This window comes from Notamacropus eugenii, chromosome 3 (assembly GCF_028372415.1).
Source record: "Notamacropus eugenii isolate mMacEug1 chromosome 3, mMacEug1.pri_v2, whole genome shotgun sequence".
Lineage (NCBI taxonomy): Eukaryota > Metazoa > Chordata > Mammalia > Diprotodontia > Macropodidae > Notamacropus > Notamacropus eugenii.
The window spans coordinates 286,376,756-286,390,502 of record NC_092874.1 but is presented as its reverse complement, the minus strand read 5'-3'; the positions used below and the strand labels follow the sequence as shown (position 1 = coordinate 286,390,502).

Below are 13,747 nucleotides of genomic sequence, written 5' to 3'. Positions count from 1 at the left end.
GCTGATTGGTTATCTTTAGTCCAAAATGACATCGCTATGTTGGAGTCAAAGTACAGTGTGTCTAATTGTGGTTGATCAGACCAATATGAGCTTCGAAGGCTCCTTACAGGTTGGGCACAAATAGTCCATATCAACATTTGGAGTGGAGAGATCTCTAAATTTGTGCATCTCATATAGAAGAGGCATGTGTCTACAATGCAAACCATAGACCTGTTTTCTTTTCCCATTGCCCCTCCCCCCTTTCCCCTTCCTTTCCTTTCCCTCCCCTCCACTTTCTTTCCACCCCTCATCACCTGTCCATTTCCAGAGCATGGATTGGAAAAACCTCCTGGACACTGGTTACAGTCTGGACCATAGAAGCCTTTGCAACACTTGGGGATCTGAGAAATACAATTTCGTTTTCATTTTTCAGTCTATAATGAAAAATTCATCTCTTCATTTTCTTGTTCGAAGATGTGATGAGTCAATTATTATAAATGATGAGATCCCCTCATTAACCATCTTCTTTCTTTCACAGAGGACAGCGAGTTTTCCCAAGGTTCAGTAATGCCACTCCTCTTTGGCAAGTAAGGAGGGTGAAGCAAGGAGAGGAAAGTGACATTTGGATGAAAGAAACTTTGGGTTTGGCCAAGTTACTGGAACAAAACCATGAGCCCCATGCCTTACCTTAACAGTGGAGTTACAGTATCTGGCACAACCTTTGGTAGGAAATTTCTCGCTCCCTATCTTGCGACCATAAACACAGTTGGATGTAAATAGGGTCTGGAAGGAGACCAAGGAGAGAAAGTATGACCACATTAAAATACGAAGGTATTTCAAAGAAAATCTGCCAACATTATTTGGGTTGTTGGGTGATAACCAAGTCCACAAGCCTTTATGCACCTTACTGTGTTTGCATATTGTATCTCATATTAGAAAGTGATTTTCAATTCCATTAGTCCAACTACACCTCTACAGAGCTAGAGTCTGCTCCAAGCAAAGCCAGCCTGTGGCCAAACCAGGATTCCGGAGGTCTGCTGATGGAGGTGTTAGCCACCTCCTGACACACAGTGTAAAACGTGACCACTGGGCAAATTTGTTTTGCTCGACTTTGCATTCTGTTACAAGGATTTTGTTTTTTTCTTTTTAAAGTGGAAGCAGCAAGTGGGAGGGAGAGGAAATAAATGCACATTAATTGAAAAAAAATTAACTGAATCCTCCCCTCCCCATACTCCTGAATTTATACAGCAGATTTTTTGCCATTCTTTGCTTAACAAAAGGATTTCACCAAGATTCACAATCTTGTTTTTACTATTTTTAGCAATTTTCTGACTCTCTGTGTCTCTCCCTCCCTCCCTCTCTCTCTCTGCGCCAACCCCTCCCTCCCCCCGTTAGTACCTAACCTTGTACAGGAATCACCAGATAGAGAAAAACAGCCTTAAGGTCAGGAAGACCTTAAATTCAAACCCTAACTCTGACACACAAGGGCTTTGTGACTCTAGACAAGTTATTTAACCTCTCTGTGCCCTGGACGGCCTCTGGAAGACAATAGCTGGAGAGGATGTGCCATTGGTCCAACGCCATGAAATCCCTGTTCTTAGCGGGTCATGAAATGAGATGGAAACCTGGTCCCATGGCCACTATATCTCCTTCTTGTGTGAGGAGCCTTTGGATGCTGTGACTCTGCCTGCAGCAAACTTCACACTCCCAGAAAACAAAATAGGTCACAGAACGGCAGTATGAGGGAGGGGGGAGGTACCCAGGCCATGGGTTCAAGCACCAGTCTGTTACTTGCTATTGCCTATGTGATCTGGGGAAGGCCACTTGACCATCTCCTCAGTGTTTTCATCTGTAAAATGAAGGCTCTGGATTTGTGAGCTGCTGGGGTCCTTTGTAGCTTTAAAGCTATGACCTGTGACATTTAGTCTAAATTTTTTTTCTTTTGGAATAGACTTGTGATTTCAGCTTCCTTATCTGTAAAATGGGTGCAATAAAAGTTCCTACATCCTAACGTTGTTGCCAGGATAAAATGAAATAACTTTTGGAAAGCCTTTTGCAAAGCTTTAAGTGTTCTATGAATGCTATTTTTTTAATATTAATTTCATTTATTTTCAGCGTTCTATAATCACTACCATATAACTTAGATTTTCTCCCTCCATCCCCAAGACAGCATACAATTTTATATTGGTTCTATACATACATTCCTATTAAATACGTGAATGCTATTGTTATTATTATTTCATCAGTGTAGGAAGTTCCTACTATCAATACAGATCAATACATACTTTGCAACTTATGTTCTTATAGGGCAATTGCCTGAGGTACTAAGAGGTCAAGTGACTTGACCAGAGTCACCCAGCCTGAGCATTTCAGAGGCGGAAGGTGGACTTGGGTTTTTCTGATTCCAAGACTTACCCTGTGTATCCCTTACACCGTGCTACCTGCCCTTTTTCAAATGAGCAAAGTTTAAAACAAGGAAAAAAAATAACATTCCGGTTAGAATGAGTACCTATTTTAAGTGAAAACCACACACACACACACACACACACACACACACACACACACACACGAAGGAAGAGGCATGAAAACCCATCTAGATTTCCAGGCTTTATTTGTAATCTCGTGAAATATTCCTACTTACCAAGGGCTCTGAGTTGGCAGGGCACACGCTCCAGTATACCATCCCACAGCTCACACATGTGCCCTGGAATGAGAACAAGGAAGACTCAGGCTGAGACCTTTCTGGAAGGGGCCAGCTGAGAATCATGGCATGAACGAGGTTAACTCAAGGATGGGAAGGAGGAATCCCATGGCAAAGTCAGATGTTAGATCCTTTACTTCCACTCTCTCCAGTAAAATCTCTGAGGCAGCAGGGACCTCAGCCTCTAAGCAAGAGTCCATGATACACCAAACCCAACCAATGTGTCATCCAGCTTTTACCAAAAGACCTCTGAGGACAGGAAACTCATCGCCTCTTGAGGCAGCCCATTCCCCTTTGGGACATCTCTGATGGTGGAATTTTTTCTGTTTGTCTCTTTACAACTTCTTGTCACTGCTCTGAGCTCTAGCTTCTGGGTGACAAACAGGAAATCTAACTCTTCTTCCATTTCAAATACTTGAAGACAGCTATCCCAAGTCCCCTAACTCTTCTTCAGGATTAATAAACATTCTCAGTTCATAGGATCCAAGATTTAAAGTTGAAAGGGGTGTTAGAGGCCATCTAGTCCAACCCTCTTGTTTTACATATGAACAAACTGAGGCCCAGAGAAATAAAGGAATCACAGATCCAAAGCTGGAAGGGACCTCAGAGGTCATCCAAGCTAATCCCCTCATTTTACAGATGAGGAAACTGAGGTCCAGAGATTTGCCAAGTGAATTGTACAAGGTCACAGGTAGTAAGAGACCCTGGAAAATTTCAACCTAAGTTGAACCTAAACTTGGCTCCAAAGCCAGTATTCCTTCTTTTGGATTACTCTCCTCCATCATGATTTCAAACTCTCTTTACCACCTTGGTTGCTTTCATTTGGACATTATTCAGCTTATTAATATCTTTCCTAAAATATAGCTTTTAGAATGTAACACAATAATCCAGTTGTGTCATAAAAAAAAATAGACAAATTGTTCCCAGTCTTTTGCCAGTCCTGGGCATGTTTCCCAGTCCCTTCTCTCTGTATCTTTTCCAGAAAATACTGAAACTTTTAAAAGATTCATTAAAATCCTCCTAAATCAGTTACAATAAATGACAGTTATCCTTAGTAGCAGGCAAGATTCATAAGCTCATAGCTCCTGTTAAGAGGATAAACCTCTGCTGGAAGGAAACACAAAGGTCTGTCTAGAATTCAACCACCTTATCTTATAGTGAAAAACCCAGGCTCAAAGAGGTCAGTAATTGGTCCAAAGTCACACAGGTAGGAAGTGCCACAGTTAGGATTTGAACTCAGATCTTTGACTCTAAATCCAATATTCCCCCAGACCATCCCTCTGTTCTTGGATTTTCAAACCTCTTGGTAACGTGTGCTACCTGTGTTAGGACAGAGTTCAGGTGATCTGCCCAAGGTCATCCAGACAGCAAACGCAGAGTCAGCATTATTAGAACTCATTGAAATTGTAGCCTGGAGCTGGAAAGGGTGTGTAAGGTTCAGAAAAGGTAAAATGACTTCACATACGTGTGAAGTAGAAGAAAAAAATGAGCATTTGAACTTGGGTCTTCTGATGGTCAGTCTAGCATGCTTGCCAAAGGACCCTGGTCTTGGCCTGATTTTAGCTTCGTTACTTGTCTCTCCAGGGTTGCTGGCTTTCCTGTGTGTCACTTCAATTCTTTATACTACAGCTTAAATCCCAAACCCTACCCCCTCCTACCTTTCCAGGCCTCTTACACCTTATTCCCTGTCTCTTCAGTCCAGGGGCACTGGCCTCCTGGCTGTTTCACCCACAAATCCCCTGCATCTCTCAGCTCTGAGTATTCTCTCTGGCTGTCCCCTGTGCCTGGAAAGCTTTAATTCCTCCCCTGGGCTACTGACCTCCCAGGCTTCTTTTATTAAGTGCCCACTAAAATCCCCCTACTCCAAGATGCCTTCCCCACTTCCCTCTTCATTCCAGTGCCTTCCTCTGTTAATTATTTCCTATTTATCTTGTATAGAGCTTACTTTGTGCTTATACATACATACATTTGTTTGAATTTGTCTCCCCTATTAGATTATAAGCTCCCTGAGCTTATACGTTGTGGTGGTGGTGTTGGTGGTGTCCACCATCACTCCCCTCTGGATAGAATGTTATTCATTAATCTGAGGCTAATGACTTCCTTCATTAATCCCTCTTCCTCATTCCCTTATAATCTACTTAATTCATTTTTTTCCCATCTACTTTTGAGCATTATTTTTCCCCCAATTAATGAATATTAATTTTCCATCATTTTAAGAAGCTGTCCTCTGGCCCCAATCCTCACCCAGGCATACTGCCTGATGAGGCCATGGATCTACTCCTACTTAGATGAGCCAGACAGCTGCTCCAGCTGCTCCTCCCTATGTTTTGATGAGGAAGGAAAGTAATTTGGAAAGGCGAGAAAGGCAGGCATTGGGCTGAGGGGAATTGCCTTTGCATCCTCCCCATGATTCCAGGCTGGTTAGCTTCCTCCCATGACCTTAATTCTTGGTAAGATGCCCAGGGCATGATCACACATCTGAGCTATAACTTATGACCACTCTAGGGAGGAATGTGACTCTGGACAGGGATGTTCTTTCTCGGAGAAAGTTGCTGAGTGCCAGCAGGGTGAGAATTACATCTGGTGTCGGAATACTTTTTTTTTTTTTAATAGAGGAGATGCTTTGTGTTGCTTGATTGAACTTGTCAGGCAGCCCTAAGCTGATTCTCCCTGTGGCACAGACAATCTGATGGGAAGTAAGCACTTAACGACAATGGCTATCGTTGGTTTAGCGGGTCATTTGGAAGATAGATTAGACTTCTGTTTGGCCCTAGAGGGCAGAATAAATGGCAGTGGATAGATGTATAGAGGCAAATTTTGGCTTTATTTGAAGGAAAACTTCCCACCAATGAGATTTATTCCAAAGTGGAAAGGACTGTCTCTGCCGGTAATGAGTCACCTCCCAGGGTACAGATCTCACTTATAACACTGTGTGTGACCTTGGGCAAGTCACATATCTATCCTTCCTGGGTCTCCATTTCTGCAAAATGAAAGGGTTGGACGAAAGGTCCCTAAGGTCCCTTCCAGCTATAAATCTATGTTTAGGTACCATTCCAAAGAATCATAAATTCTTAAGGTTGGAAAGAGACTCAAAGGTCATCTAGGTTACTTTTCTTTGCAATCAGGCTTCTTCTCTATAGCATCACTAATTGATGATATTTGGATACTTTTAGTGACAGAGAGCTCACCTACTTCAGGAAGCAAATCATTCTTTCATTGAGTGGTCCTTAGTGTTGGAAAGTTCTTCTTGGTAATTAGATAATTTATCTTCTATCCACTGGAACAAAATAGAATAAACCTCTTCTCCTTTCCCTCTAGATCTTGAAGCAAGCTCAGATGTCATCTGGACTAACTCCTTTATTTTTACAGGTAAGGAAACTGAGACTGAGGATGGATGTGACTTAACTCTTAGAGGATCATAGATTTAGAGTTAGAAGTTACCTGAGAAGGTATCTAATTCAAACTCTTATTATTATTATTTTTAGCAGATGACAGTACTGAAGTCCGTAGAGGGAAAATAAATTTTTCCAAGGTCACCTGGATGCTATGTTAGGAGACTTGGGCTATCTCTGTGCAGCTGGAGACCCAGTTTTCCATAGATGCCACTAAGCTGATTCTCCCAGTGGCATTACCAACCCGTAGGGAAATAAGCACTCAGTAACAATTCCATCTGCAAAAAGAGGGGGTTGTATTAGATACAAAATGGTTGTTGGATTGGCTGAGCTTCATGGGAGTTATTATGAGACCAGAAGTAACTATTCAGAATTTTGTTACAAGAGCTCATGAGGTCTCAGCTGGAGAGCACTCAAGAGAAGGCATGCACTGATGCAAAATATTATTACTCCAATAAATTTGAGCTTGTGGTATCCATGGGAACCTGAAAAGCATCCATATGGCAGTGGGGAACTTTAAAACATTCTGATTTCAACATGATGAGTCTAAAGGTTACCATGGAAACCAGAGTAGATACCAAGGGGGTTCACAAGCTCAGAAAACAACAGTATTTGGCATTTCAAAAACACTGAAAACTTAGTTAATTGGTTAACTGACACATTTTCTGTAAGGCACCAATTTTATCCCCATTTTACAGAGGATAAAACTGAGGAATACAAAGACTATCAGTTACTGAGCAGGTGCAATTCTTACTGGCAGAGGGAGTTTTCTTACTGGGAATTTGACAACAATAAAATCAGAAGTCTGTGGCGCATATCTCTGTATTTGTACTTGTTACCCCCTAAGAATGTAGCTCTTTGGGATCAAGGATGACTCCATTCTTTGTATTTTTACCTCTATCACTTAGCACAGTGCCTGGCACTTCACACAGGTGCTTGCAAAATGCTTGTTGATTGATGTATTTGCTCTAGTCTAGCATTTTGCAATTTTCCCCTGCCTCCTGAGTAGCATTGGTTAGTCCTTAATACACAGTGAATAACATGAAGGGTAAGGCTTCTGAGGTCCTTGTTTAGTGCTGTTTAGCATGTCTGGGAGAGAGGTTTTCAGGAAGGTCTGCGTTTGGAGGCCCCCTCACAGACACTGGTTCTTTTAGCCTGGAGAGTCACTTAGCCTCTCTGAGATTCAATTTCCTTTCTTGTAAAGTCAGTATCCTCTAAGGTCCCTTCTAACTCTAAATCTAGGATATTATGAACTTACCGAGGTCTTTGTATCCTGCTGTCTGTCTCTGAACTGACAGGAGAATCACTGCTTTTGTATTTTTTCAGTCTCTAAGCTCAGTCACTTCTAAGCTATGCAGCCCTGGGCGACTCGAAATCTAAGATCCTCTGAACCTTACCAGCTTCATGTCTCTGTGTGTCTCATCACAGCGATGGGGAAGAATGGGGATGATGGAGGGAGGGATGAGAACTCCAGCGAGGGTATAGATTCGACCATTTTTGGCAACCACTTCCATTTCTTCCACTGCCACTTCATTGGCCAGGATTTGTCCCTGCAGAAGAAAGAAAACCAGAGCACCGTCAGTATTCCTTGGGAACCAAAGACCTTCCCTGAGCTATTTTGTATTATAGACTTACAATTCTTGGCATTGTTCCTGTGAAGACAGTCCCAACAAAAAGACCTGCCTAGTTAGGAAGCATATGATAATAATACATTAAAATTCTTTTATGGGGTTTCAGTCATGTAGAATGCTCCTGGTGAAGAAAACATAGTTCCTGGCATCATTTCACTCTCTCTCTTCTATCTCTTCTGTCTTCCCTTTTTGTTTCTTCCTCCATCTCTTCTCCTCATCTATTTACCTATTCATCTTCTAGTTCATCCATCTATCCATCCCATATCTACCAATATAGATCAAACTTCTTGCTCTACAATTTACTGTCTCAGAGAATTATTTACAGCAGTGGAGTCAAAATCAGATACAAATGGAGGCCATCAAACCATATGTGAACATTTCTGCTAGCAGCGTATTGGTCTACAAAATCTCATATCAACATTATCTGTGTTTTGTTATATCTTTATTTATTTTGTCAAATATCTCCCAATTCCATTCTAATCTAGTTTGGCCTCTACTTGGGAGTATTGTGGGCCACATGTGGTATGCCCCATGTTTGACACGTACAGCTCAGAGTACTGAAAAAACTAAGTGTCTTGCCCAGAGTCTATGTCCTAATGTGGTATTTCCTTTTCCTTTTGATGATCCTAGGTTCAAAACAATGGAATCTCACTTTGGGAGGGAGAGGGGAGACCATGAAAGGCCTCCTGTAGAAAGTAGCGTTTGAGTTGAACTTTGAAGGAAGTGAGGTGAAAGCGAGGGGGAAGAACATCAGAAACAACCAATGCAAAGGCTCAAAAACAAGAGAGAGCATCTTATGTATGTAACAGTACATGCACAGAAGGTGTAAGGAAGACTGGAAAGATCACAGGATGTGGAGTTAGAGCTAGAAAGAACCTTGGAGGCCACAAAATTCAATCCCATTTATTTTACAGATGAGGAAAGTGAGTCTCAGAGAAATAAAGGGGTCTGCACATTCAGGAAGCATCTTAGCCAGGATTGGACCTTAAGTCTTCCTTACTGTAAGCGGCCCCCCTACACAATTTCCTCTGCCATCTAGCTGCCTAATAGGAAAAACCTGATTGTGAAGATCTTTAAACCCCAAGTAGGGGAGGCAGTGTGGGAAAGTGTTAGATTTGGAGATCAATGGCATGGGGTCCAACATTAGATCTGGCATCATATGATTTTGCCTCCATAGGTTTGCTTAACAAAATGAAGGCATTGGGTTCTATGGTCTCTTCCAACTTCAAGTCTATGATACGGTGATGTGAGAGGTCATAAGGAGATCCTGGAATTCAAAGAACAGAGGGAATGTCATGGTTTGATCTACACATTAGAAAAATCACTTAGTTATCTATGTGGAGATTGAGGGAGAGAATCATATGGGTGGTAAGAGACTGGCCTAAGGCATCTGTGGAATAACTTGGTGAACCAATGAATGACATTGACTCTATAGTCAAGGGGACTGAAACCAGTAGAAGAAAATTTGGACTTACATTGCTGGTAGTATTAAACTGGATGATCTGGTTGGCCATGGTCCTGATGTGGGGTTTGGAGATGATGTTAGCAACTTCCAGCTGAAATGAGCCAAGCATGATAAATACACAACCAAAACCAAATTATTCTATCCAAGGTGCCAACTGGGAAGGAAGAGGGGTATTTTCATCTGCCTACTATTTTTCCCCTTTAAAAATGGGTCTTGAAGCTTTGGTGTGATGAGGATGTGTTCCTTGAAAATTACACTGATGAGACCTTGATATCACCCATGGGGGAAATGGGAAAGTTGCAGCTTCAGGTATGGTTTAGATTACATGGTGTCTGAGAGCCCTTCCAATGCTGAAAATCTCCTTCTCCAGGTGTAGTTTCCCAGTAACCCAGGACCTCAGAGGGCATCCAATCCAACTGATACTTGTACAAAGGAAAACCTCTGCAACCCAACCCTCCAAATTGTCCTTCTGTCTTGGTAGAGGACCTCCAGTGAGGAAGGGCAAATCTACCTTCTCTAGAGGAAGGCCACTTCACTTTTGGATAGCTCCAACACTTACAACGTTTTTGCTTTCATTAAGCCTAATTTTTTTTCTTTGAGGACTTTTTTCTGCTTTTTCTACACTTAATCCTCATTCCAAGTGACATCCCTTCAAACACTTAAATATCATGTCCCTGCTCACTCTTCTTCTCCAAGTCAAATATTCCCGGTCTTCCCTTCTACACATCTTGCTACAGTATGAACTTTAGGCCTTTCACCATCCTGGTTGCCCTCCCCAAATAGAGGAAATTAGGGGTTTTTGGCTTAGAAAAATCTCTTTTTAAGGCCTAAAGTATTTTAACAACATTATAGGTTTCTTGTCCCTACCTTCCTCTTGCTCCTAAACATGGAAATGGAATACCCACCTGAGTAAATGGGACAATATGATATCGGACAAGTTCCAGAAGCTTCCGAGAGCCCTGTGCAGAAGAAATAAAATGCTTATTTAAATAATAGACAGAATAGGTCTTCCTGACTCTAAGACTGGCTTTCTATCTGCTATGCAAAACTGCCTCTAGTTATAATAACAGGTATAATGGGTAATAACAGTATTATTAATTATTTTACAGATAAAGAAACTGAGACCCAGAAACATGGTGTGCCTTGTCCATGACCACAAGGGAAGATTCAGGCTTTGATTGAATCCAAGTCTTCTTGACTCTACATTCAGCATTCCAGCCACCAAGACCCTATCATTAGAAGGCCATTAATAGGACTGAATTCAGCACCATATTAAATTCTGCTTTGGCTTCTCCAGGACATACAGACAAACAGGATATGTTTCCAGGTATTGTTATTGAGTTTTTTGGTGCCATCTCCCTGACAGGCACATTCTTGCCTAAGTGATGACAATGACTTCCTCAGTGGTGGTCCAGAGACAAAATTACCCCTACTAAAGGAAGGGCAGCAAAAGAGGGCATTTCTATCAAAGTCTTTGACATAGATCCACCAGTTCCCATTTTTTTTTCCTGGAAGGAATTTGTGGATTCGGGAGAGCATTGCTTTCATACTCTATTATATCTGTCCGATTCCAGAGCAAAGTCCAAAGCTTGGCTTTCTAGTAAGCAGTCATACACAGGGGAGTTCCCACAGCCTGGCATAGTCTTAAGATACACTAAGACTTTTGGGGCACTCTGTATATTAGCCTGAAGATCATAGGATCAGGGCCAGGGACTTATTAGACACGAATACTGGTATGTAAACAATCTCCCTTGTGAGTTCTCCTTAAGAGAAAGATAAAATCCCTGACTGAAGCAAACCAGTTTAAAAGAAAGAGAAGCATCGAATGCAAATTTAAAATGGGTATCTTTGGGCTTGGAGAAAATCAAGGAGGGAATCCTTTCCCTTTTGTCCTAGAAAACATATTTAGAGAGTTAGAGTTAGGATAAGGTTTCCACCAAGGCAGATGGCTCTCCCTGTGCAGCAGGGTGACAAGCCTTTCCTAATTTAGCCAGGCTGGTTCTCAGATGACAGACAGGCAATCCATCAGCTGAGGAAGCTTTTTTCAGCTTGTCAGAGTTTGTAGTCTCTTATCAAAGCCTTCAAAAATACAAAAGACTAAAGGAAAAAACAACAAAAACACACTTCCTTCTCTTTGAAGGGTGGGGGAGAAAAGTGGTTCTGTAATTCCAGACAGAAAGAAGATGGGGGTCTTCCTTGTGAGGAGCAGACTGCTGGGGATTTGGATTTAAACAACCTTGTTCAAATGTTGATTTGCTACAATTAGCAGTGTGGTCTTGGGTAAATCATTTTTCTCCAGGCTATAGTTGTCTTATATATAAAATGAGGGTGGTTGGATTAAGAACCTCTGAGATCTCTTCCCTCTAAACCAATGATCCTACAGGTTTCAATAATCAAAGACAGAGGAGAGTGAGAGCAGTTCTTAGCAAAGGCAGAATTGAGAAGACAAACAGGGATGAGTATCTTTTTTCTCCCTTCTTGGTAGCTTCTTGATTTGCTAGTGTCTTTTTCCTCCTGTCCCCCATCCCCTGGTGATACTTAAATATTTATGAATGGGTTGTTTCCCCAGAAAGAACATAAGCTCACTGAGGGTAGGGCTGTCTCTGCTTAGTATTTGTGCTTGGTGTATATAACAGGTGCTTAACAGATGCTTATTGATTAAGATAGGTACATAGGCTTGCATGTAGGGCATACTCAGACATACTCTAAGGTCTCAGAAATGTTTTAGTGATTTTTAAATGTTGGGACTGGAAGCTCAATTCTGTGTGGACGGTCTCGGGCGGGTAAAAGTGGGACTTCTAAATCTTAGAGTCTTACGAGGCCCTCCATGAACAGCGGGGGTTCGAGAAGGTCAGACTGAGCTAGCTCGGCTAGCTCGGGTATTTCCGCCTCTCCCCTGGAGATACCTGATGGGTGGAGTCTCCCTGCCCTCGAGGTCGTCCCGGATTGGAGCACACCTAGTTACCTAACAGCATGGTATTGAGATGCAAACTGTGTGGCTGAAGATTAAGTAGGATTGAGGAAGCCAGAAAGCTCTCTCTTAGCAGTGTGGAGCCAAGAGGACAGTAGGGCTCCGCTTCTTTTCTTTCCTCTCTCCCCTCCCCCTCTCTCCCCGCTTGTACTTCTACTTCCAATCCCTTAAGCTTAGCCTCCTTAGGAGATCTCCCCCTCTTCCTCCTAAGGAAGGCTCTCCTGCACTTGTAACCGAAACCCTGTAATAAAGCTCAACCCCTGTTCGACTCTGGAACGTCCTTTCTCTCATACGTTTATCCGGTTTGGCCAACCGAAGACCTGGGACAGGTAAGAAAGACTCGGGTAGCCCAATACAGGCCTCTAGGCTTGGCATTTAAAAATGATATTTAAAGTTCAGTTTAAAAAAATAAGTTTGAAAACGTTTTTCAAGACTGCACATCTATAACCTATATCAAATTGCCAGCTTTCTCAATGAGGGGGGAGGAGAGAAAGGGAGGTAGAGAATTTGGAACTCAAAATTAAAAAAAAAAATCAATGTTAAAATTGCTTTTACATATAATTTAAAAAATACTTAAAAATTAAGTTTAGTAGATTTAATTTCTTGATTGTACTTGACATAGAAAAACATTGCTTTTTTAAGATGGAATATTCAATAAATGTTTGCTTTAAACAAAAATTCCTTGGGTTTATACCTTATGGAAATGTGCCAGCCAGGTCTGCGGGTAGGAGGGAGGGTAAAAGTGGGTGAGAAGTCCTGAAAGGTGACGCTATTAATGACAAACCAAGAAGAGAAGCTTGGGCACCAAAGATAAGTTGGGGGAAGCTAAGGCCCTCACTTTAAAAGGAAACAGAGGAAAAGACTGACTGATCCTCTCAAAATTGTTATTTTTCTGCTTACCTTATTTCCTAGGAATTTATTTCTTTAGTTACCTGGCTCTAAAGCACTACCTGTAAAGTTAATATTTAAGGTTTGTTTAAAATTATCTTTTAACAAAAGGATTATTTTTATATATCAAATATAGAAAAATCATCCTTTTTAAAAATAGTTACTCCAATAGAGCGCCACCTTCTGGTATCTCAGGAAAAGCACAAGACTTGGAAGGCTAACCAAGAACTGAGAGGTACGCTCTTGCCACCTGGTGGCAGTGACCTGAAGTGCAGGGAAGTGAGAGTTTAAAACCTTTCTCTTTAAGGACTGAAACTACAAAAAGTAAATGACACAACCACAGATCTGGAGCTGAAATAGACCTCCTAGCCATCTATGCCAACCTGCTCATTTCTGAAGATAAGAAAACTGAGGCTTGGAGAAATTAAGTGACATATCTAGGTCATGAAACCAGTCAAATTTCAGAAGGAGGACTGAAGAGTTCCAGAGTCAATGTACTTTTGGTGGAAACCCTTAATTTAATAAAAATTTCCAAATTAAATATTGAATCTTTTCTGGCCAGAAAAATAACACCAATGTGTTCCTGATTGTAGCCTGGAGAAATGCTTGCTGTTTTTAAAAGGTTTTTTTTGGATATCGAAGAAATAACAATGTTTATAAAAAATAAGATTATGACTGCTGAGGATTATGATTTTAGAGTGGGAAGGGAATCTCAGAATC

At 41.5% G+C, this 13,747-nt stretch overlaps 1 protein-coding gene across 3 annotated transcripts in view; it reads right to left on the bottom strand.

Moving 5' to 3' along the window:
* STAB2 (stabilin 2) overlaps window positions 1-13,747 on the bottom strand; it is a 162,866-nt gene that overhangs the window by 114,129 nt on the left and 34,990 nt on the right. For all 3 annotated transcript variants that reach the window (XM_072655757.1, XM_072655758.1, XM_072655759.1), the window contains 6 exons: window positions 10,074-10,127; window positions 9,179-9,259; window positions 7,470-7,622; window positions 2,621-2,683; window positions 667-762; window positions 294-380 (listed from right to left, as the gene is read on the bottom strand). In XM_072655757.1, the coding sequence (XP_072511858.1) occupies window positions 294-380; window positions 667-762; window positions 2,621-2,683; window positions 7,470-7,622; window positions 9,179-9,259; window positions 10,074-10,127 (534 nt within the window). The remainder of the gene's footprint in view (window positions 1-293; window positions 381-666; window positions 763-2,620; window positions 2,684-7,469; window positions 7,623-9,178; window positions 9,260-10,073; window positions 10,128-13,747) is intronic.